General features: G+C 56.3%; 2 protein-coding genes across 2 annotated transcripts in view; one reads left to right on the top strand and one right to left on the bottom strand.

The window, feature by feature from the left end:
- The first annotated feature begins 6,370 nt into the window (after positions 1 to 6,370).
- Positions 6,371 to 18,733, top strand: LOC100550910 (relaxin receptor 1-like). The gene is made up of 18 exons (XM_010715107.3): positions 6,371 to 6,624; positions 8,829 to 8,972; positions 9,617 to 9,697; positions 9,782 to 9,887; positions 10,226 to 10,297; positions 10,542 to 10,613; positions 10,929 to 11,000; positions 11,811 to 11,882; positions 13,317 to 13,391; positions 13,481 to 13,552; positions 14,909 to 14,980; positions 15,078 to 15,149; positions 15,305 to 15,376; positions 15,461 to 15,532; positions 16,606 to 16,835; positions 16,931 to 17,341; positions 17,501 to 17,716; positions 17,980 to 18,733. The coding sequence occupies exons 1-18, from the start codon at positions 6,573 to 6,575 to the stop codon at positions 18,147 to 18,149; spliced, it is 2,133 nt and encodes a 710-aa protein (XP_010713409.1). The 5' UTR covers positions 6,371 to 6,572; the 3' UTR covers positions 18,150 to 18,733.
- STARD8 (StAR related lipid transfer domain containing 8) overlaps positions 18,446 to 24,055 on the bottom strand; it is a 63,480-nt gene continuing 57,870 nt past the window's right edge. The window contains exons 3-11 of the mRNA XM_019618130.2: positions 23,249 to 23,443; positions 22,991 to 23,150; positions 22,506 to 22,704; positions 22,189 to 22,399; positions 21,970 to 22,084; positions 21,486 to 21,701; positions 20,919 to 21,136; positions 20,605 to 20,781; positions 18,446 to 20,367 (exon numbers count right to left, since the gene is read on the bottom strand). Coding sequence (XP_019473675.2) covers positions 20,250 to 20,367; positions 20,605 to 20,781; positions 20,919 to 21,136; positions 21,486 to 21,701; positions 21,970 to 22,084; positions 22,189 to 22,399; positions 22,506 to 22,704; positions 22,991 to 23,150; positions 23,249 to 23,443 — 1,609 coding nt within the window. The 3' untranslated portion in view covers positions 18,446 to 20,249. The remainder of the gene's footprint in view (positions 20,368 to 20,604; positions 20,782 to 20,918; positions 21,137 to 21,485; positions 21,702 to 21,969; positions 22,085 to 22,188; positions 22,400 to 22,505; positions 22,705 to 22,990; positions 23,151 to 23,248; positions 23,444 to 24,055) is intronic.

The following is a 24,055-nucleotide window of genomic DNA, read 5'->3' as shown; positions in this document are numbered from 1 at the left end:
CAGCTTTGCTCCCGAAGGCGAGGAGGGGCTCTGGCGAAGCCTCAGCAAAGCGTCACTTAAAAAAAGCGAAATGCCAGTGGCTCGGAGTGGGCTGGGACCAGGTGAAGGGGATGAAGGATCATCACCTGGGCTGACTTCTCCTCTCCTCCTAACTGAGGCTTGCAGGGAGCTACTGTGCTAAAGCTCTGCTGAGATTCCTAGGCAGGGACTGGTATGGATGTGGGAGTCCCAGCTGAGAGCCAAGCACGTGGGCAACAGCTCCCGTGGCACAGGGCGGCACAAGCAGCAGGGCCGTGAGGTGCTTTGCCGTGCCAGCAAGCCACAGCAGTTGGCTGTGAATCTAGCCCTCGGCCTTAGGGAAGGCCAAATCCCCCAGAGCTGGGATCTCAGTCCCCTGCACGAGGAGCAGCAGCTCGGTATGGGGTCAAGCAAGCACGTCAGCCCTCAAAGAGCCTCTTTGTCTCTGGGTGCTCCTGCTTCCCTGTGTGTGTTTCCCTGCTTAGCATGGAGAATATACTATTCCTAATTTCCCTGCTTGGTTGTCCATAAAGCAATTATCTGATAATTATTTCTGTTCATTGGCAAGTTAGTTCTAATGATGTTTGCTGAACGTTTGATTATTATTGCAAACACCGCTTTTGGATTCAGGGCTGTGATTGCTGCAGGCAGTTTCTGGAAGAGGTAATTCTTACAGGCAAGTTTTTATAGAGATATCACAGTGAGAGCTGGAATTTGTGATGCTCTCGGCTCTTTTGGTTCTATAGATAACATAATGAAGGCGATAAGCTTGTATGCAGTGATAAGCAGTGGTTTGGTGACTGATAGCATTAGACAGCAAAACTCCAGGGTGGTTTGGGAAGGAGTTCTGGGAGGAGAGAGGTAACAGCGCTGGGAGCAGCTGGGCTGCTCATGGTCCTGGGCTGAGTGCTGCCAGCTGGATAAGTGGGAACCAGTTGATTCCCTTCCCCACATAAAGATCCTTTTCAAGCCCTGGTTTTGCCTGGAGACCTTTGTGCAGCTCTCGAGGAATTCTATTGCAGGCCTTTCCGGATGATTTTCTGTGACCAGCGCCTGGCACCGAGTCACACGGCGGCAGAGAGGGCTCAGGGCTCATCCCTGCGCGCAGCTTCCAGTGGGGGTTTGCCTGCTGCCAGCAGCTCCCAGAAGGAATGTGAGCTTTTCTCACATCGCTCCCTTCTATTGCAGCAACCATGGCAGCAAAAGAGCCCTGGAGGAACAGCGGAGTGCAAAACAAACAAGAAATGGAGCAGAACTGCACACGTGCTGGGAGAGCTGGAGGTGTCAGAGCCCTCCTCTACTGCACACAGGATGGAGGGGACGTGGGCAGGGTAAGAGTTTGAGCTGTCACTGGAGCAGTGGAGGGGAAGAAAGTGATGCTGGTGACATGAAGGAGGCTTTTGTCAGCAGAGGACTGAGTGAATGGAGGGGCAGTGCCTGCAGTGCTTTGTGAACGCCTACAGCACTGGGCAGTGGTAAGAGGAAGCTGTCTCCAAAAAGCCGGGGTGTTACCTGGTAAAGCCCAGGTCTCCTAACTCTCATCCAGTCCTGTGGTTCTCAGATCTTCTCCCGGAACTGGAAGTCTGCATATCTACTGCAGTGGCTCCCAAACACCCTCCTGCAAGCTGCAACCATCAAGAAGTGTAAAGAAATAGAAGCTGTGAACCCTAAAAAGCAGCACAGCTCAGTATTTGTGTCTACAATCCACCACCACAACATGGTGTTCTGATCAAACCTGTCTGCTTTAAGGCTGGCAATTTCACACCATTTCAGCGTGACAGCTAGAAAGCAAAGACCTCGATGGCCCAAATATTTTCCTGTGATTCATTCTGCAAGGCTCTGCAGAAGAAAGAAGCAGGTAAGCCTGCAGACTCTGGCAGAAGCTGCAGAGCGTGCCAGCAGGAGCAGCTTTAGTGATTCGTTCCCCTCCCTGCCAGGTGCTGGGTTCTCTTTCTGCTGATCCGCTCCCGGCCAGTGGCTGTCCACCAGCGAGCCAAGAGGGTCCCTTCTTTCCCTAAAAGCAGGTCTGTGGGAGCTGAGTTGTTGCTCTCCGGGCTGTGAAGCACAGAAGCCTGAATGCTCCAAGCAGGGCAGAGTCCTGGCCTGTGGCTGCAGGGGGAACCAGGCAGGCAGAGCAGCACTCCTGGCTGCAGCTGCCATCATTGCGTACCTCCTCGCTCCTGCAGGATTGGAGTTAGTAAAGTCCACGAGTCAGCCAGACCCTCAGCCTGAATGTCACTGCTGGTGCTCCTAGGAAGACTTTGTTTCCTCCTTCCACCCCAGGCCTTGTCCAGCATGGAGCTGTGACCTCGCTCCCACCAGGCTCTGGGCAGAGCTGTGCCATCTCTCTTTCCAGCAAAAGTGGTGATGAGTGGGAGAGGTGTGAACCAGCAGGAGCTCTGTGGGGATTCACACGTGAAGGGCAAGAGCTTCCTGCTGCCCATCCCCAGGCGTGTCTCATGGAGAAATGCAGCAGCTGTGCAATTTAATCAGGGCTGAAATGCACGTGGCTCTCATCTTGTCTAGCTGCAGATGTTGTCCTGGTCTGACCAACACTGTCACATCTCAGCAGCAGTGCCCGGTTCCTGCGGGCCTTTGGTCCTTCCCAAGTCATCAGGAATTGGCCTCCCAGTGTGGTTCTGGCATTGCTGGAAGAGCAACAGTGATATAAAACAGTGCAGCCACTTCTGCAGAACTGTGAGCTGGCTCACGTGAGTGAGATGCAGGCTTGGACCAGTATATAAAAGTACAGAGCTGAGGCTGCTCTGCTGAGATCAGTGCCCTGCTTCCCAGGCAGGGAGCGTGGCAGCAGGCTGTGCTGTTGCTAGATGGACGAAGAAACACAGTAGTGGCCCCAGACCGACAATTACCTCCAAGCAATCCAGCCCTGCCGCAGCCAGGCCATGTGCCCTGGACAAAGGCAGGCACTGCCCGGCCTGACTCTGGACCTCTCCTCATCGCAGGGCAGTGAGAGGAGCCTGGCAGCGACCTGTGCTGGGGAGGGGTTCAGCCAAGACCCCCGGCACGCACCCTATGCTCTCATTTTGTGGTCAGGGCTGTTGCCCAAGAACAAGTGATTTATGGGTGTTCTGCATGGAGAAGGGAACTTGCCTCCACACCAGCGGAGGATTTACCATCAGTCTGCGGAGGGAAGGCTGTCCGGAGCCAGGATAGGGATGCACATCAGTGAGTGCACGTCAGGCAGGTGTGTGGGGCCCCGTCCCCGTGCTGCCTGGCTTTTGTGAGCAATCTGAGCAGTGAGAAGACCAGGAGCCCTGAAGCAGCCTTTTCCCTCACTTTCTCTTCCTTATAAACCACAGCAGTGCACAGAAGGACAGAAAAAGGAGGGCAAAAGCTGAGAGTGAGGAATCGGTGAACCAGCAGCTAAACTCTAAGGAGGGAAAGCACCCCACATAGAGCAGCAGTGTGGGCACTGGGGGTTTCTGATGTGCTGGGGCTCAGTGCTGTGAGGGCCTGCAAGCTGTGCTGCAAGTCCTCTTTATTACATATCATAAAATGGTATTCCAAGAACAATGCACCATAGCAGCACAGATGTAAATAATATGCACTGCAATACAATCAAACCTTGTCCAGAGCCTCTGGCCTGGGTGCTGGGAATCGCCTGTGGGTGAGTGGCTGCAGCACAGAGCTGAGCTGCAAACCCCATCTGCAGCCCAAATGCACTCCTGGGAGCTGCTGGGGAAGGTGGGAGGTGGAGAGAGCCTGAAAGAGGTTGAGGACAGTGGGAAAACATCTGCCTGCTCGATGCCGTTGTGCTGCCCCCAAAGCCTCCCCACACACCTAGCCAGGACCTGATATGCTGTTGGGCTCTGGATGTCACTTCAAAATGAAGTAGATTCAATTTGGGAACCAAAGTCCCCAGCTGTGTCCCCTCAAGCTCACATGACCTTTAAGGTCTGTGGGATGCCCCCCAGGCCCTCGGCTGCTCTGGTCCCACTTCTGACACCAGGCTCATGTTTGCACTGCCACTGTCCATCTCTTGGCACCCAACTGCACAGTGACTCAGTTCCTCAGCAATTTCAAACATTGAAACATCTGCTCCAGTGCAGAGTAATTAATGACTTTCTGGTTCATCTGCTGAGCAGAAACACTTGGGCTTGCAGCTCTGGTGTAGACTTTGTTAAAAGGCTTCCCATCAGGAGTGTTTAGGTTCCCCTAATTGCTGTGTGGCTGACAGAGAGCTCAGGGCACATCGCGGCACTGGAAGCACCGCACACCACACAGGAGCTGCAGGCAATGCGCTCCAGGAAGCTCAAGGCACAGCATCACCTCCCTCGTGTGCTCATCGTGCATGGAGGAGAATCAGGGCTTGGGCAGCACATCGTAGTGCAGAGGCAAGCAGGGCTGCAAACCCCAAAGAGCCTAACCAAAAATCAGCACCCAGCACAGATAGGAGCTCGTGTGGGATGAGTTTGGGTTTTCCTTCGCTGTGCATTCTCTTGGCACTTCTGCCAACAGCATCTTTCTGGGTACCTGGGATGCTGCATCCCCAGCTCCCTGCTGCTTATAGGGGCAGGGCAGGCAGCAGCCTGGCACCAGCACTGCTGGTACTGCAAACTGGTACTCTGCACAGCAGAGGCACATCTCCAGCAAATCAAGAAAAGCAGTGCTGGAGAAGTCCAGCCTGAGGAAGAGGCAATGGATTTGGCTTGAGAGTCATCTCAGTGGAAAACAAAGTGGAAGGAAAGCTGGCTCGCTTTGCTCAGAAGTAACATTATCTGGGGAGATGACAGAGCTGCTAGCAGGGCGCTAACTGCTCGCTGCAAGGCTGGGCTGGAGCAGGCGCAGTGCTGCGAGGTCACGCTTCTGACCCCGGCTGTAAATCCACGCCGTGCCATTGCACAAGTCCTCTCTGGGTCGCCTGGGACTCTGTTGTATCGTATTGCTGGGCTTTACAGAGATTTAATGCATGCACCGAAGCTTCCAGCGCCCATACATCACTCGGTGGTTAGTGGGAGGCACAGTCAAGAGCTGGATGAAGATTTCTGCCAAAGGGTGTGAGGAGAAATGCTTTGGCACATTAACAAAGCTCCTGCAAAGGAATGCAGACATGGTGTGAGGATGCTGACAGCCAGGGAGCCGCAGGAGAGGCAAGCTGAGGGCTGGGGGGAGCAGAGGGACTGCAGGAACACCCGGCAGGAGTGGTGAGAGGAGGCACCACTGCTTTCACTGGGAAGAGGGAATTGGCCACCATCAGTTTGCAAATGCCTTTCCTGCCTTTTCCCAGTTTCTCCAGTTGTTGCTTGCTCACAGGGTTCCTGTTTCCCATCCTCTATGGGGATGGCCTCCCGTGCCGCTGGGCAGCCCTTGCTGTAGCTACAGCCATGTTAAAGCACGGAGGAATTTTGTCAGACCTGAAACATGCTTCACTCTATCTGTCTGCTGGCTTCAATGTGCCCTTCGATCCTAAATAAATCTGATTTAGAACCACAGATGCTCTGTGTCATCTTTCACAGGCTGCTCCCCACATCCTGGCACAGCTGCCACCGCAGGACTGCGTCCCCCCAGACCCCTTCTGGGGCGCAGTGCCAGCAGTGGAGCAGGCAGGTTTGGGGCCGTGCAGCCCTCCAGTGCAGCAGCTCAGTGCCTGGGGTCAGAGCCACGTCCTCACACGGCTGTCAGCGTGGAGCTCTGGAGGTGAAGGAGATGTGTTTTACTCTCACCTGCTCGGTGCTGATAGGAACGGCTGTTGGGTTGTTTTAAAAGCGTCAGCAAGGATTTTGACAAGTTTTACTGATAAGTTTTAAATGTGTTAATAAGAATACTCAAATAAAAAGGGGAATGTGTTCATCATTTAGTCTCACACACCTACGTCATGCAGCTGAGGAAAGGTGGGAGAGCCGCTCCAGCATCCTGAGCAGATTTGCCTTCCAGCAGCAATGGTTATATTTGTTATATAAATTTACGCATTTTCTGGACTCATAACAAGCGTTCAGAAATGCTGGGAAAGGAGATTCCAAGGAAATCCAGCACACCGATGGCAGAGGAACGGAGCACAGAGATCACGGCATGGTAAGGCCACCAGGTCCCCTCTCAGTGGCACAGCTGTGACTCCTCAGGGCCCATCCTGCCTCTTAAGGGTGAATCCAGGCCAGTGAAGCAGCTCAGTCTGCTGGTTCCTGGGAGCTGAGTGAGGGCAGTGGTGACCCGAAGGAGCCGGGGGTGGATCCCTGCCAGACACCCTCCAGCCCCATCACGAGCAGGGTGTGGGGCTGCCCTGCCCTACATGGGGGCATCTATCGAGCAGGGGCTGCAAGGCCAACTCCTTGCGTGGAGAAAGCAGCCCTCTGCCTCCTCCTCCTCCTCCTCCTTCTCCTCCTCCTCGCCTTCCTCCTCCTTCTCAGCTCCCAGCCTCCCCAGCCGGGCAATGCACAGCGCAGCACATGGCTTTCAGAGAGCGCTGACAACGTGCAGCACCCCAGTGCTGGTGTGCGTTGCTGGGAGCTACTGGCAGGAGAGGACCGGTCACATCGCCACGCTCCATTCGCCTCCTCTGCCTCCCACAGCAGCACGTTCTCAGTGCCAGGAGCCCCATGATGCAGCTGCTCCTGCTGGTGCTGCCACCGCTGCTCTGCGCTGCCACAGGTATGTGGGAGCAGCCACTGCTGGAAGTGGGGAGGGCCGTGGACCGTCTGCTGGGGGGAGGAGAGGGGGTTTCATGGGCAACTGTGTCCCAGGCTTTGGGTGCAGAGCCCAGCACACGCACGGTGATGCCTGCAGAGAGCCGTGCTGCATGCAGGAGGAATGCTGGGTTCAAGGAGTGCTTTCTGTGCAGCTGCTGATGCTGCTCTCTTCGCTGTGCTCCTGCCCAGACACCCACGTACCGCAACCCCATGGACAGGTGACCCCAGAGAGAACCGCAGGTTGTGCCTCTGCCTCTTAGTTGGGAGAAAGCGAGCATGGAGCAGAGCAGGGGAGGTGCAGGGCAGTGCAAATGCTGCGGTCTGACAGGGGACGGAGCAGTGGACAAAACCATACAAAAACCAGGTGCTTTTGTGAGGAGCTGGGAAGGGGTACACCAAGCATCCAGGCGTTCTGTGGTATTTCCGTCGAGGCTGATTTGTTGTGCTTTGCTTTTGTTGATGGCAAGCAAACCGTTCCTTCCCCGACGGCCCGTGGGAGGAGAGGGTCGGCCTCTGCCCGATGTGCAGTTAATTACCGGGGCAGCCCTGACAGGGGGGCACAGCTCGGCCAGCAGCAGTGCTGGGTCTCAGCCCCGGTGGGATGCTGGGATGCTCAGCATGGGATGGCCACATCCTGTGCAGCACCAGCAGCGATGTGCTGGCAGCAGCCGTGGGCTTTCCTTGCGGACAGAGGTAACGTAGATGTAAGTCAAGCTGCTTTGCTGTGTGGGTTAGCTCCTAGAGTATTTACCTTCTGGAAATGAATGTATTGAAGTGAGTTGGGAAACTGCTCTGAGTTCAGGGGAGGCAGAGCAGGGCTTTGGTTTGGTTTTGAAATGAGTGTGCTCCCCCGTGGAAAGTTCTCAACCCGTCCCTCTGCCACTCACTCACACTGCAGTCCCACAGAGCTGCGTGCAGACCCTGGGATGAAGCTGCACGATGAGGAAGAATGCGGTGTGTGTGGACTGGGGCTGAGCAATTGGCCCCAGCTGGGCTGCCCCCCCCAGCAGCACTCTTTGGCTTTGTGCTCTATTTTGGTCGCAGCCGTTTTATGGGGCTGCGTGGGCTGCGTTTACCGGCCTGCGTGGCCCTGCAGGGATGCAGCAAATGCCAAGATCGGCCCGGCTAAATTTGGCTGCTTCCTCTCATGGCTGGCTTTTCCCAGAGCCAGGCAGGGGGTAGACGAGCAGTGCCCGCTGTTGTTTGTCCATTTGTTTCACTTTTTGCCCATCTCTCCCCATTTGCCTGATTTCTCCCTCATACTGTAACTGGTTCCTCCGGCCCCAGGTTGGTCAGTGCAGAGCAGATCCCGGGGCCGGGGAGCATCAGTTGTACTGCGACCTTCAGCTTCCTTCAAAAACAGCATCTGCCTCTGTTTATGTGCGAAAATATATACGTGGATAAACTCCTCTCTCGGTATTTACATAGCTCCGTTTGCAAACACTCTCTGCAGTGGGGACCGTGAGGTCCTTCAGCCACGTCTCTGCAGCGTGGGGCTCCCTGGGTCCTGTTTTGAGACAGGTCAGCACAGGAGCAGCTCCTGCACCTCACCACGGCCAGCATGGGACAGTGAGGCTGCAACCAGCTGTGGGATGCTGCTCTCCCCCTCTCCTGCTTAGGGCTGGTGGTGAAGGCACAGTGCTTGCTGATGAGCTGCGCACAAGTGAGACAAAGTGCTTTTAATTATAGCATGCCCCATTACCCATTAATAGGCTGACAGCTGAAGGAAATGTTGAGCGACAGGCTGGGCCCTGAAAGTAGCCCTGCTCCCTCCTGGTTCCTGCCTGCTGCCACTTCCCAGTGCCTGATCAAAGCAGGTGTGGAAACGCTTAGCTGGATCTGAGGCATGCCTCTGCCAGGGATAATTGCAGGATGCTAATGAACCCTGGAGCTGGGTACCTCAATGGCTCTGACAGAAGGGGCTCTGCAGAAAGGGAGCCTGAGGCCGCCAAGCACTGTGGTGGGACAGAGGGCTGGGATAAGGCACTGGGAGAATGTCTGTCCATGGAGGAACGTCTGTCTGTGGGAGAGCGTCTGCTCTGGGCATCAGGGAGACCCACAAGGAGCAGAGCCCTTTGCTGAAGGTTGGCAGATGGCACACGGACAGGTGGGCACACAGCAGGACGCAGCCCCCAGAATACTGAGCATCCCCTCTTCCCTCTGCAGAGCCTCTTCCAACTCCCTCCAGTGATGGGTACCTGTGTCCCCTGGGGCAGTTTCCCTGTGGCAATCTCTCGGTCTGCCTGCCCCAGGCCCTGCACTGCAATGGGGTGGACGACTGCGACAACGGCGCTGATGAGGAGAACTGTGGTAATTAGCAAGACCCTAGGAAGGTGGGGTGTCCCTGGGCTGGAAATGCCAGGAACTGGCGTGATGAGAGCATTTAGGGCAGAGCTGCAGCCTCCCCTGCGAGCAATAGCAGTGGCAGGAATCATGGACCGTGGTGCCCTGGTTCTGGCACTGTAATGCATGCCCACATAGCAGATCCCCTGCCTGGGACTCTCCTGATGCAGTCCTCAGGGTTGTGTGGGCTGTCTGCAGAGGCAGAGGAATGGGAGGTTCTGTGCCAGTTGTTGGGGCTGCAGCAGATGTAAGGAAACAAAGTGAATTCCCTTCTTTGCACAATATGCTGTGCCACTGGGGGGCTCTTTGCTCAGGGTTGCTGGAAAGCAGAATGTAAAAGAGTCAGAGATTGGGCAAACATGCTGCTGGGAGCTGTGGGTGCAACACCTGGCACAGGATTGGCTTGGTGGGATGGGAGAAAGAGTGGAAGGAAAAGTTTATTAGGGTTGCATTTGGATGGAGCTAGCTCTGCTTCACACAGCCATGGGGCTGAAGGCAGCCTGCTGCCTTCTTCCTTCCCCACACCCTGCCCGAGGCTGTTCTGCACCCACCACGCAGAGCTGCCGGGCACCGCGGGATGCAGCCACGCCTGACAGCACTTCTGCCCACAGTGGACACCACAGGCTGGCTGGGGGTGCTGGGCGACATGCTGGCTGGGAACACCGGGACAGAGGACGAGGCGGACACGTGCTGTAAGCCACCTTCAGGACTGCCATCCCCTCCCCACCACACGGGCCCCTCACTGCCCCCTCAGCACATCCCCTCTGGTCCCGCAGTGCTGGAGATGTTCCCGGAGCAGTGCCGATGCTGGGGAAGGGCCGTGGACTGCACCGCACAGAACCTCAGCACTGTGCCCAGGATTTCCCCCAATGTGACACAGCTGTGAGTACCGCAGGGCTCCCCCCATCCCAGCACTGCAGGGCCGGGGGCTGCCAGCACCACTGATCCCCCAGTGCCTCTCACATATGTGACAGGAGAGCAGGGAAGGGGGGAAGAGCATGAAAATTCTCACCTGGAGAGCAATTAGCAGGATTGTGTTAATGAACAGCAGCTGCCTTACAGCAACACATTCGTATTTCAGGGAAAGGGAGAGTCAGGGCTCTCTTGTCCTCCTGTGTCTTCTCTCTGGCTCTGAATTTGATTATTAAATTATTTTTATTATTAGATCTATTTTTGTTTGTTTGTTTTTTTCTTTTCTTCTCCTCTCACTTTCCTGATAGGGACCTAAAGAGAAATAAAATCCACACTCTGCTGGACAACCAGTTCACTGGGTGCTGGAGCCTGAGGAAGCTGTGAGTACTGCCTGTTCTGTCCCATGGGGTTGCACAGAGGAATGAAGTGGCTGTGCTCTGCTCTGCTCCTCGTCTCCATCGTTTGCTCCCTCTGCTCCAGGGCTGCAGGTCCCCATCAGACATGGGGCACATCCCTGTTTCCTGAGGACCTGTAAGCCCTGAGAATCCCTTAGAAAGCAACTCTCTCTCAATCTGCTTTCTGTTCTGTTTTGTTGTTGTTGTGGGTTTTTTTTTTTTTTAATAGATTCTTGCAGAACAACAAGATCCGTGTGATCTCACCCAAGGCATTTGCTGGACTTTCTCAGCTTAGGATGCTGTAAGTAAGAATGGCTGTGTGATGAGGCCCGGGGGAGTGGGGCCGTGGGATGCAGCACTCCTCACGCATCGCACAGCTGCTCCTGCGAGAATTGTACTCAGCTGCTGTAGGCTGGAGTGGAGTGGGGGGAGAGATATGGGCAGAGCAGAGGCACCTCCAGCTCCCCCAGCTCCAGCTGTGCTCTCCTCAGCCCAATTCCCTCTGAGCTGGGCCCTGTGCCGGCACTGACCGGGGGGTGTCCCAGGCATTGGCAGTGGGGGCCTGTGAGCAGCTCCACCAAGGCAGAGGAAAATGCTTCTCTTGCTCTGTCCGCAGGTTCCTCAGTCACAACAGGATCTCCCAGCTGCTGCCCCACACGTTTGAGGACCTGAACCGCCTTGAGTGGCTGTGAGCTCCCCGCTGCTCCCAGCTTCCTCGTGTGCATCGTGACCCTATTTCCTTGGGGGTGGCAACTCAAAGCCCTGAGAGGGATATGGGGTGGAGCAGGGATGCTGGGCTCACGGCTCTGTGGTGGGAGCCAAGCGCTTCTCTCCTGCGGGGAAGAAGCTGCTCCTGCTGGGCTGCAGAGGGCAGTGAGCATGCACAGTGCTGGGCATGGTGCAGGGCACTCTCAGGACCACAGCTCTGTGTGAGACCTTCCCCACGTGGAGTCAGTTTGCAGGTCCACCCCCCTCCAAAAGTGCTTAAACAAAAAGGACAGCCTGTACCGTTCGGTTCTGTTTGCTCTCTAAGGCTGCATTTGGTCAGAGCTGGGGTGCAGAAGCTGCTCTGCACGGTGTCCCCCCCAGCACGCAGGGCTGCTCCCAGCTTCCCTCCGGATGTGCCACAGCACCGGCTCAGCCGTCCCTTAAATCAAAGAGGGAAGCAGAACAACGAGCAGCTCATGCAGGGTGGTCTGTGGAGCACACAATCCAGAGGACTTCAGAGAAGTCAGGCACAGCCCTGAATTCCCTGAATGGTGTTTAATTTATCATTGTTTCACAGCAGAAGAGAGGAAAAATCCAGCAGAGCCTGACTGTGAGGGAATCCAGGCTCTGCAGCTGGATCTAACACTTCTGCTTGGCCAGGAGCTAAGGGGAGGGGATGGGACCCTGGGCAGCCCCCAGCCCGGGGATGGGGCCGTGGGACAGGCTCCCAGCACTCTGTGTGCTGCCAGAGTCCTTCCCTGCTTTTACCTCTCCTTCCTCCCGCTCCCAGGATATTGGACAACAACAGGATTGCCCGGATCGCCCCTGCTACGTTCTCAGGGCTGAGGTCGCTGTACTTCCTGTGAGTCCTGGGGGCCATTGTGGGTCGCCTCGGTATCTCCTGCACTCGTTGGCCATGCCCCGGCTCTGGGCTTTCTGGGCTCAGCCAAGGATGCTGTGCCCCCACTCCTCCTCCCACGGCACTGCCAGCAGCTGTGGGGGGCAGGGTGGTGCTGGAAGTGGGACCCCAGCCTTGGCCAGCCGTTGTCTCTTGTGCTGCATGTTTGTACACCAGACAGGCTCAAGCCAAGCATTGCTTATGAGACCTGCTTCCAAGTGGAAGAACAGGATAACTCTCGTGTTGTGGCTGCCATAAAAGTAATCTTGCAGTCACTTAAGCATGATTGCAACGCCTTCTCCACCTCCACAGTCCACTGTGCAGATCAGAAACTCTGGCAGCAGCCTGGAGTCAGTGTTAGGGGAGAAGTTTTGGCTGTCAGAATGGAAAAAAAAGAAATCGCAGAATCACAGAAATGTGTGCGTGAGCACACATGCACATTTGTATGCTCACATATATCTGACTGCTTTAAGCTGTAATCCCTGAGCACATAGCTGCAAGGGAAGAGCCTCAGCTATTGCTGCTGCTGTGGCCTTGCGCATCTCTACTGGATGGGCTGGAGGCAGTTGTAAAAGAGCCAAAATGGGGCGTGGGTGTGTGGTGCTGAGGTGGCTGTGGCCAGGGCTGGGAGCTACCAGGGGTCCTGGGGGTCTGGGGCTGGGTGACTGGGACGGTGAGCACTGCAGAGGTGGGGATGGTTGGGGCTATGGGGCTGGGGAAGGGGCTGGTGCGGGGCTCTGGGCAGGAGGTGCTGTGCCCCCAGAGCTCTGTAATGCCTGGTTGGCACCCCGTGTCCCAGCTCCGTTCCCAAGGCTGTGTGTTCCCACGTTGCGGGCAGTGGAGCAGCTCAGTGACGCAGCGTGTTTATCCTTCTGCCTTTTTTTAACAAATCAAACAAACTAATAAACTGCGGTCACAAAAAGTGCACTAAGAAACACTGCACGCAGGCATGTGCAAAGGGGTTGAGAAAAATGTCAGAGGGATTCCAGGCTATAAATCTGCATTTACTGCCCGTCACCCTCGAGTTGCTCACTGCTGGCTTCGTGCACCTTTCTCCCTGGGCTGCACCCATTCGCTCACTGGCTGTGACCCTCACCCATACGTCCCAAGGAAGGTGAACAAAACTCCGCAATGCAGTTAAGCTGCATGCACCAGGTGTTTGTCTGCATGAACTGCTTCATGCTTTGACACGGGAACAGGGGTGCAAGAATCCATCAGTAAGGGAGGTGCTGCCAGCCCTGAGCTCGTCTGGGTACCATTGTGAAGAGCCCTGTGGTGTGGCCAGGCACCAGCAGAAAGCCTTCATGGTGCGCCATGTGGTCCCGTGTTAGCAGCAGGCTGCATCCTGTGTGGGTGGGCTGCACTGCAACTCCATTTTTCCCCGCTGCCTCCCCCCAGGTACATGCTGAACAATTCCCTGGCCAAGATACCCGATGGTTCCCTCTGTGTGGAGACACCAAAGCTGAGCTGGCTGTGAGTATCTGACTGGGGCAGCTGGGGTCTGGTACTGCTCCTGGGGGCACTGGGCTGGGGAAGCAGCAGTGTGATTGCATTCCCTGCAGGGAGCTGGAAGGGAACAGGATCCAGGCGGTGCGTGGGGCCGTATTTCAGCAGTGCCGTGAGCTCACTGTGCTGTGAGTACTTTAGGAACCCCCCTCCCACTGTGGGTGCATGGAGGTGGGGGATGGGCAGCACTCAGCTGGGACCCCGCTCTGCTCCGGGCTGTGTCCCAGGTGAATGGTTCCACTCTGGTATTGTAAACATCACTGGTACTGCAGTCAGCTTTGCGGACTTGGCCAGCAGTGCTCCCCAGAGCCTTTTGTATGGCTGGATACCCAGCGGGGCAGGGAGCTGCAGGCGGAGTCTGCTGTGATCCACGGGGTCAGAGGCAGGGCACTGCATGGAAAAAGTTGCTTGTGGTGCATGAGCAGCAGGGCCCACAGCCAGCTCTGAGCCTCCCGCTGGCATCCAGAGCCCCTAAAAATATCCCCAAGGAGCACATAAAGCTCATATGCTGGCTCCGTGTGTCAGACAGTGACGAGCTCTGTTTAGTCCCCTCCTGCCCGGGGCTGAGCAGTGCTCCAGGCTCTCATGCAGGTGCCATCCTGGCGCCATTGAAGGCAAAGAATTCACCTTTGTCCCAGCCCACCCCTCCTCCTGGGCAGAGCTTTGAACAATGCTCTCTGCTCCCTTTGGGCTGCTTCATGCTGCCCACTTTCTGGTCCTGCTGTCACCATTCTCAGAAGAGGGGAAGAGCTGCTGTCTCATCGTCAGAAGGAGATGTGGGTGCATGGGAGTCCCCTGTACGTTTTGTTCAGTCCTTGGGGACAGGCCTGTGTTCTCCCTGACCTCCTCTCCCACATTCATGAGGGAGGTGATAGCAATAGGACAAGGGGGGGTGGTTTTAAGCTCAAGGAGGGAAGGTTTAGAGTAGAGTCAGGGTGAAGTTCTTCACAGAGGGAGTGGTGATGTGCTGGAACAGACTGCCCAGAGAGGCTATGGATGCCCCGTTCTTGGAAGTGTTCAGAACACATAGGACAGAGCCCTGGGCAGCCTGGTCTAGTACCAGATCTGGAGGTTGGTGGCCTTGCCTGTGGCCTGGGTGTTAGAACTTGATGACCCTTAGGTTCCCTTCCAATCCAGGCCATTCTATGATCCATAACTCTGAGGCTGAGCTCTTTGGAATCTTCTGTCTCTCAGGACAAGGAGGTCTGACTGTTACACAGCCCTCCATAGAGAAGCCCAGATAGGTGTTTAATCTCCCAGATGCACACCCGTCAGTTATTTCCGCAGCGAGAGTTACCCACAGCAAACAGGCTCATGAAAGCCTTCTTTACCCTTTGTCCTCACCCATCTCCCCAAAGGAAGTCTCAGCAGAGCTGGGTGACCCTGCAGCACCTCGAGTGCTACAGCCAGCCCTGCGCTGGGGAATGCTCATGGAATGCACGTGGACAGTGCTGCATCTGTGCTCTCCCTTCCTCCTGGCCCAGGATCCTGCGTAGGAACAGACTCCGGTGGATCCAGGGTGGGGTTTTCTCTGGGCTGAGCAGGCTGGTGGAGCTGTGAGTTCATGGCTGTTGTGCCCCCGAGCCCTGGATTGGGGCCCTCACTCCTGTGGATTCCCCACCGCCTCCCTAAGCACCGCTCTGCTCCACGTAGTGACCTGTCCTGCAATGGGCTGGATGAGCTCCCGCCATCGCTGTTCCACGGGCTGGTTGCCCTGCAGCAGCTGTGAGTATGGCACTCTGCTCACCTGCATCATGGCTGTGTGCTGCCCTGGGGTGGGGGGCTCTGAGGAAGAGCCGGGAACACGGCTCCTTGCCCTCATTTCCAGCTCCTGCAAACACATCCGGGGGGAGGAACAGCGGCACCTTGTTTCCTTCTAGGAACATCTCCTACAATCCTCTGAAAGAAATTTGCCCCAGCCAATTGGAGAGCCTGCCCCAGCTGCTGTCCCTGTGAGTCCCGCAACGCCCCAACCCCGCGGTGCTGCAGTGACCCCACACCCAGCAGCAGCACCCAGCCCTGCCTTCATCCTGCAGGAGCCTGGAGGGGCTGGAGATCCCCAACATCCACAATGTGACCTTCCGTGGGCTGGCCAACCTCTCCCACATGTGAGTGTGGAGGGAAGGGGCACCCCAAGCCAAGAACCCCCCCCTGGAGCAGAGGGGATGGCATGCAGAGCTGTGTGCCCCACAGAGTGCATGCTGTGCAAGGGTGATGTGCAGCTCTGGGCACTGGTGGGGTGTGAAGGGTGGGCTTTGCTGACTGAGGTGGGTACTGGAAGTCAGGGTTAAGCAATGCCATTCAAGGTCCTTTGCTTGTGCAAGAGCTAATGGCCTGAGAGCAGCAGAGGTGTGCAGGCAGGGTGGGCATGGTGGCAATGCAGCCGAGGAGCCAGCTGTGAGTGCTTTGCAAGGAGAAAAAAAAATCATTAATTTTCTGCAGATGCACATTTTAGAGTACCTGTAATGAAAGACAACTGTACATCTTCCTTTCTGTAATTGGTCTGTTTGGACTGCAAATATGGTACATTTTCTACCTGACTTGCTAATAAGCAATCATTTCTCTCCTTTTATCTATAATTAAGCAGAAATGAGCCTTGCATGTCAGTTTTGTAGTAATTTTCTAATGTAAAGTTTTGCTAAGCTTACATGGAATTGCTTTTATAAGCCTTGAAAAGATTAATCTGAAATAACATGCAGGGGAAAAAATTTGAATCCATGCTAATGGAAGTTGAGAGACTCAAAAAAGGGATTAATTTTTTAAATGTTTGTGAGAATCACAGGCTGAAGGAAAGCACTCTGTATTTATTAGGCAGCAGTGCAGAGCAGGCACAGGTTTAAGTGTGTGGCACTTGATCCAGGAAAGCACAGGGGTGCCTCCAGGCTGTTTTGTAAAGGATTCAGGTTTCTTTAGTGTCCAAAGCACAGTGCGGTGGCTGCGCCAACCACAAGCCCTCTTGTGCTCTGCAAATCCCTCTCCTGTCCCAGCTGCAGAAGAGGGTTACCAGGTACTCCTGTCCTCCAGTGGAGGCTCTAAGGCTTTTGGCTGCAGCGTGAGGGTCCGACTGGCTCTTCTTCACCTAGATGGGGAATAGTATCCCAGCGGGGTGGGCAGAGCAGGGCTGGGAGGAGGATGGCTGTGCAATGGCCGCGGGGCAGCAGCCAGCACCCTCCCCCTGCAGCTACTTCAAGAAGTTCCAGTACTGCAGCTCTGCGCCCCACGTGCGCAGCTGCAAACCCAACACCGACGGCATCTCCTCCTTCGAGCACCTCCTGGCCAACATCATCCTGCGCGTCTTCGTCTGGGTCATCGCCTGCATCACCTGCCTGGGCAACCTCTGCGTCATCTGCATGCGGTCCTGCGTGGTCACAGAGAGCAGCGCACACACCATGGCCATCAAATCCCTGTGCTGTGAGCCGGGAGTGGCCAGGGGCTGCGGGGGCACTGGTGCAATGGGTGCTGCTGAGCACGGTGCCTCCTTCTCATGATGCTTTGTCTCCCACCAGGTGCGGACGGCCTGATGGGCATCTATCTTTTTGTCATTGGCGCCTTTGACCTGAAGTACTCGGGAGAATACAACCGGCATGCACAGGGCTGGATGGCCAGCGTGCCGTGCCAGCTGGTGGGCAGCCTGGCCATGCTGTCTTCTGAGGTGTCCGTGCTGCTGCTCACCTACATGACCCTGGAGAAGTACTTCTCCATCGTGTTCCCCTTCAGCTACCGCAGAGCCGGCAGGAAGCAGACCGCCTCAGTGCTGGCTGCCATCTGGCTGCTGGGCCTCTCGCTCAGCATCGCGCCGCTGTGCTGCAAGGAGTCCTTTGGCAACTACTATGGGAGGAACGGGGTGTGCTTCCCACTGCAGTCTGAGCTGGGTGAGCGGCCCAGCGCCAGGGGCTTCTCCACCACCATCTACCTGGGTGAGGCCCTGGGCAGGGCTGGGGAAGGGGAGAGTGGAGCGCGGGGTCAGGGCAAGCTGAAGCTACAGTGATGTCTCCACTCCTCCCACTGCTGGAAGTGGGCTGCTCTGCTTCTAGTCCATCAGACACGCTCAGAGCAAAGTTTCTCCCTCTCTCCAGGCTTGAACCTCGCAGCCTTCATCACCATTGTCTTTGCCTACACTGGCATGTTCTACTCGATCCGCATCACCACCTGCAGAACGGCGGAGAGCAGCGTCTGCCCCCGGGATGTGGCCATCGCCAAGCGCTTCTTCTTCATTGTCTTCACCGATGCTCTCTGCTGGATCCCCATCTTCCTGCTCAAGCTGCTCTCCCTGCTGCAGGTGGAAATTCCAGGTGAGGTCTTGGAGTCTGCTGCCGGCTATGGGCCTCTTGGGGGGTGGATGCTGTCAAGTCTGGGTGCTCCACCACCCACGTGTGGTCTGTGAGGGGAAGGGGGGGAGCACCACTCATCCCTGGGTGGGCCCTGGCAGAGGGCAGCAGTCATGAACCCCCATGGCTGTGCCTCTGTGGCTGGCATTGCCCCATTTTGCTGCATGTGTGGGGTGTTCCCCCCTGGGGGAGGCTGGCTGCCTGATGGCATTTCCTGGTTGGAGCAGGCACCATCACATCCTGGGTGGTCATCTTCATCCTGCCTATCAACAGCGCACTCAACCCCATCCTCTACACCATCACTACGGCTCCCTTCCAGGAGAAGGTGAAGGGCTGTCTGCACGCCCGGCGCCCAGAGCTGAGCTCCCGGCAGAGTGTCATGCTGGTGGTGCTATAGGTTGTCAACCCCTGACCCTGTGTCTGGCACCACCACGAGGCCCCAGCACACCGAGCATTCCCTGCACAGCTCAGCCCTGGGGGCATCTTCACAGCTGCTCTCAGATTTGGCTGCATTCTGTGACCCAGAGATGCGACCCAGATGGCTCCACCGCGCTGCATCACCGCGCTGCATCACCGCGCTGCATCACCGCGCTGCATCACCGCGCTGCATCACCGCGCTGCATCACCGCGCTGCAATGGGGCATCAGCTCACAGCACCCACTCACCACCAGAGTTCCTGCATCAGCCAGTAGCTATCGTTAGTATTTTATTAATTACACGGATAGGAAGAGCAGCCCCAATCCAAGTCAAACAATCTGTTGCATTGCATATGATACAAAACAAGAAATAGCCCCTTAAATACAAAATACACATCTTTTAAGTGAGCATCACCTGGTGCTGAGCTCTACCGCCACAGTTATATATTAATATTCCAACTGTACAAGTATTTATATAGAAAAAAAAGAAATGTTTAAAAAAAATATTAGGAGAAAAATCACTCCCTCAAGAAGTTATGTATTTTATATATATATATATATAATAAAAACAGAATACAGACTGGGTCATCTTTATTTTCTTTTTAACCAAAAGAGAGACAGACATGATTTGTTATGGCAAAACTGGCACTGGGAATTGCTCCCGCCCGTGGGTCGTGTTGCCTTCCAGTTGGAACGACGTCAAGTAACTTGGGTCCCTGCCTAAAGGAGAAACCAGGTCAGTTCTGGGCGCCGCAGGAAGAAGGAAGGGCTGGGAAGGGGAAGCCAGGCTCCTTGCAGGGTGTGCTGGGGCAGCTCTGCACATCTGTGGGGCACAAGCTCTGCTGCCTGCCATTGCCCAGAGAGACGTGAATCCACCATGCCTCGTTACTGCAGTGCACAGGAGGTGTACTAAGCCTGGCTCTAGCAGTTGGGTTATCACCATTTGCTTGCTGTAGTGGAAGCAGATGCTGCTTGATCAGCTCCCGCTGGTGGGGATGCTGCGCCTCTCACCCCTCTCTGGTAGGGGTGCACTGAGACCCTCCAGCTGTAGCAAGGAGCTATGAGCTGCAGTGCTGGGCACATCCCTCTTCCCTGCTTCCACCCTTCTTGCACCACTGCCTCAGTCCTCCTTGTATCACTGTCCCTTCATTAGCTTCCTTGCGGCTGCTCTGGGTTTCTAGCCTTGTCCACCCCCCATCCAACTGCCTGACATGGTGTGGAAGGATGGCAACTGGCTTGGAAGCACGTCCATCCAGCCCCTACTGAAACGCAGCGTACAGGGGCGTCTTTCAGTTGAATCAGACCAAGGCAGTGGATAAAACAGCTTTTTCCTTCATCCCCTATGAAATTTAGCACCAAAGGTAATAGCAGTAGATTCCGTCTGCCACTTGACAATGGCTGTCAGTAAATGGATCTATAGATATCTACGTCGTCCTCTCCTCCAGTAAGAGCATCCTTCAGCAAACAGGTTCCCAGCCCAGCTCCCTGCCTGTCCCTACACTGGGTGACATTGCACATGCACACTTCTCCCCTCACCACCCAGTCCTCACCTCTGACACAGCACTGTGATCTCTGGCCTTGGCTCCACCTGCCCCTCAGCTCCCACACCTCTGCTGCCTCCTGCTTCGCTCCACATACCCTCACCTGGAGCAGTTCCTGGTCCAGCTCATTCTGGACCATTGGGCATCACCCCAAAACCCCCTCTCCTTTCCATGGGCAAGCAAGATGCTCTTGTCCATTTCTCCTACAAAGCCCCTTGGGGCACAGCTCCATCGCTGCCGGCAGCCAGCCCTGTAGCATGCATGAGACAGGAGAGATGAGCAGCAGCAGGTGTGGGGGTACAGCTGCCCCTGTCCCTCCAAGGGATGGTGGCAAACGGCCCTGCAGGGGGAGCAGAGAAGGGCCGTGCACAGCTAGGGCAGCCCATGGCTCTCTGTTGGGGGGCCAGGCCCAGTTTAAAAGGAAGCATATAAATATGTGCCCATCCTAGTGGCATGTCAGCTTCTCACTCCCCTTTGAGTGTCCCAGCCCCATTGGCTGCGTGTCCGTGGTCTGACAGGATGCAGCATCTTCCCAGCTCCTCAGATCTTGGTCTCAGGGCCATTCGGACTCAGTGCTGGGAAAGAATCTCGGATCCTCACCAGCTCCATGGCACAGAGGTGCCCAAAGACTTTGTTGTACCACTCCGGTGATCGGCCCCTGGGAAAGGGAGCAAGGCAGGACAATGGGTAAATAGGCAGGGCAGGCCACAAGCAACACCTTGTTTCTTGCTGTCTGTGATGGCCTATGGTGAACAAGGACAATATGGCAGCAAAAGGAGCATGTCCTCCCCCCACATCACTATGGGCACACAGCAAAATGCAGGAGCAGCTCCCACACCTCCACCAGCATGCATGGATGCAGAGGAACAGCAGTGATCCCAAGGGTTTCTCGTACCTGAGGTCAGCCCTGCAGATGTGCGTCACTTTGGAGCGTCCCATGCCGCTGGGCTCGATGAGATACTGCGAGGTCAGCACCACAGCTTTAACACCTCCCTCCACCTGCAGCTTGTCGTGCTCCACCGAGATGGACACGAGCAGGCAGGCTCCTCGTGGCAGGTCTGTGCGCCAGCACCTGCACACAGAGCAGCACTCAGCCCCGCGCTGCACCGCTCCACGCAGGGGAGGCACCACACGGGGCTGGGAGAGCCCACGCAGCCAGCCACACCAGACCAAGAACACCCCTCCAGCTCTGGTCCCCCCTGCCCTCACCTGAGCACCACGCAGTCCCTGCGCGGGTGAGGTGCCATGCTGTCCGTCACATAGTGATACACCTCCATGTCCTTGTCCAGAGCCTCCACCACTCTGCTCTGAAGCAGGTCCTCGTCCCAGAGGTGACGCTCCCGCAGCACCCGCTGCAGCACCGTGGAGGGAGGGGCCTCGACCTCTGTGGAGACCTTCCACAAGCGCAGGGGGTGCCCGTCCCCAACCTGCTGGGGCCGAACGAAGGCTCAGGCAGGCAGTTCTGGGAGCCCGTACACCAGTCCCCAAGCAGTTCCACTGACGGGTCCCACTGCCGTGGAACAGCACCATGGGACAGAAGAGCTGCTTAGGGTGGTGGAGAGGGGTAAATAGTGATGTGGTGGGCTCTGAATACAGAGCACACTCCACCTCAGAGCCGTCCCCCTCCAGCCAGGGCAGGGACACGGATTCCCTCCCTGCAGAAGGGAATGGGCACCAAGGGCTCATCAGGTGCCCACAGGACCTGTAGCTCACAGTAGTTACTTTGCACCCAAATCACCTTGTAAATCCAAAGATCCCATTTGCAGTAGCATTCACCTTTTTGCAGGAGAGCTCCGTGTTGAGGGGTCCTGGGGTGCTCAGCCATCCCTTGAATTTCTCTGATGACTCTTTGAGCAGGTTCCGGACATTCTGCTCAAAGTAGGAGTGTAAATCCTTGCCTTCCCCTTGACACACAAATTCGGACAGGGGATGGGGGTAAGCATCTGCTGCCATGTAAGAGCTGCTCAGCTGGAGCAAGATGTCATGGGAGACCTACAAAGCAAGAGTGCACAGCTCATCAGGCTGGGAGTTATTCTGGTCAGCCAGAAAATTGCAGCTCCTCATTGAAGGAGGTGAGAAGGACAGATGCAACCTCCCTAAGCACACCTCATGCAGCCTGTGAACGGCTCCACCATGAACAGGGCTCTGCTGGCCCCCCGTGATGCCCCAGGCTGACCCTGTGGGTGCCCTCCCCTCACCCTGCACTGACCCCACAGACGCAGGAGGGCAGCACCAAGCTGAGTGCACCACAGCCACCCACCTGGAAGAGCTTCTTGCAGTCAGTGATCATGTGGGAGAGCCCCTGTGTTGCAGCCATGTTCTCATTCAGGTCCTTCTGGTCAGGCTTCCCCATAGTGCCTCTCCTGTGCATCACCCTGTGGGATGGCACGAGCTGAGAGCAGGCATCAAAGCCCAGCCCCAACTCACACCACCCCCAGGCCTGTAATGCAAAGCAGATCAGCAGGAGCAGAGCCCTTACCTCGGTGAGGTGCTCTCCTTCTTGGACACATTGAGATGGAAGAGTGAGGGGGCCAGGCACACGGCCAGGTTCCCAGCAGTCATCTGGTTCTCCTCGGCAGAGGCAATGTCACTCAGGAAGTAGAGCAGGGTCTGCAGCACCTCACGGTTCTCATCTGGCATCAGGATGATGGCAGCCTGCACTGCCTGCAGCTGCTGCTCCTTTGGCACAACTGAGGGCAGCGCCTGCAGTCAGCGCTCTGTCCTCACCTTGATGGACCTCCACCCTCGCCCTCCCCGGGAGCAGAGCGCTGTCCCCCGGCACACCCCATGCCTTACACTGATAGATCTGCAGGAAGGTGTCGGTGAGCTTGCTGGTGAAGATGGGCTCTGGCAGGTCACGGAAATACTGCTTCAGCAGGTCAGCCACGTCGTACGCTGACTGCCCCTTGTAGTTGACGTTGTCAGGGCTGGTTTCATTCATGTGACGGAGCGCCTGGATCCTAGACTTCACCCCTGATTTACGGAAAATGCCAACCTGCCAGGAAGGAGCAGGAACATGCTGGGATGCCAGGTGAGTCCCTACCCCGCTCCTCACCCCCTACCCCACACCACACCACCACACAGCACAGGTAGGGATGGCTGCGATCACCCCGCGGACATGAATATCTCACAGAGAGCCCTGCTCTCCCCCTTCCCTGCTTCCAAGTGCTGCAAGAGTTGAATGAACTGCTTGCAGTTCACTTTTTTTCCCCCAGCCACAGCACTGCAGACAGCAGCTGCCCACACTCAGAGCCCCCCAGCGCCCACGGCTGCAGCATCACCTGGTCCAAGCACTGGCTGCGGATGTAACGCATCGCCTGCTGGATGCTTTGTGGCAGCGGCTGCCCCGTCCTCTGCACATTGATGATGGGTGGCACCCCAAAGACTGACTTGTCCCTGTAGTCAGGAACTTTGCTCCGCTTCATGAACTTGGGCACAGTCCTGCGGGATGGGATGGATAGGTGGTCAGGGCAACCAAACAGCTGCCTCAGCAGCACTATCCTCAGGGCTCCATCCCAGCTCCCTCCCCACCAGCTCACCACGTCCAGGCTTGCTTGTGGGGCACGGAGTACTTCTCCATGATAGCTGTGAGCCGCAGCAAGGAGCACTTCTGGAGCAGGTTGAGCTGAGCAGAGGACTGGCGATTGATCTCCAGTGAGGCAGAGTTCAGGCTGGGCCGGTGGGAGTTCTGGAAGCTGTGCCAGCGCAGCTTTCTGTGGGGAAAGGTGGGTGTTCAGAGCCTTCCCTCCAGCACCTGAGGTTGGTGCAGGCACTGCAGCAGCCAGGCTGAGCCAAGCCAGCCCAACACCAGCCCAACTGCCACAAGGGCTGCTTCCTACTCCTCACAGAATAAGCCAGAGCACAGAGACATAGAGAGAGATATTTTATCCACTTAAGGGACCACTCCCATCCCGACGCTCTTGCCACATCAGCATCCTCCCACCTGCACGCTGGCAGAACTGCAGGAGGGCAGGGGCTCTGGGAAATGCACTAGCAGGAACACCTGCTTGCACAAGGATAAAAGATGCTCCAACAAGCCAGTGCTCTGCTGGGAGCCCTTTCTGCCTGCGCTGTTTCAGAAAGGCTCCTGCCCAGCTCCTGAGCTGCATTCCCGTGTCCAGCAGGACATAAAGGACGTTCCCAACTCACGAGAAAAGCCACCTCCATACATTCCTCTTTGCCCTGCCCAGGGGCACACTGCCCTCCAGCATCAACCCCGCAGGCCTGGGAAATCGGCAGAACTCAGCAGTGCCGGGAGATTTCTCAGAGAAAGCACGAGGGAGCGCCAGCACAGCGAAAGGGAGCCGCTGCCTTCCGTGAGAGCCGCGAGCAGCCGACGCCAGCCG

Source organism: Meleagris gallopavo, chromosome 9 (assembly GCF_000146605.3).
Source record: "Meleagris gallopavo isolate NT-WF06-2002-E0010 breed Aviagen turkey brand Nicholas breeding stock chromosome 9, Turkey_5.1, whole genome shotgun sequence".
In the NCBI taxonomy this organism is placed as follows: domain Eukaryota; kingdom Metazoa; phylum Chordata; class Aves; order Galliformes; family Phasianidae; genus Meleagris; species Meleagris gallopavo.
Note: the sequence above shows the minus strand (reverse complement) of the source record. Positions and strands in the feature narration are given on the sequence as shown.

Coding starts and splice junctions, on each gene's coding strand:
- LOC100550910 (XM_010715107.3), top strand. CDS start 6,573: ATGATGCAGCTGCTCCTGCTGGTGCTGCCACCGCTGCTCTGCGCTGCC. Junction 11,001..11,810: donor CTGAACCGCCTTGAGTGGCT/GTGAGCTCCCCG, acceptor TCCCGCTCCCAG/GATATTGGACAACAACAGGA. Junction 15,533..16,605: donor CTGGCCAACCTCTCCCACAT/GTGAGTGTGGAG, acceptor CTCCCCCTGCAG/CTACTTCAAGAAGTTCCAGT.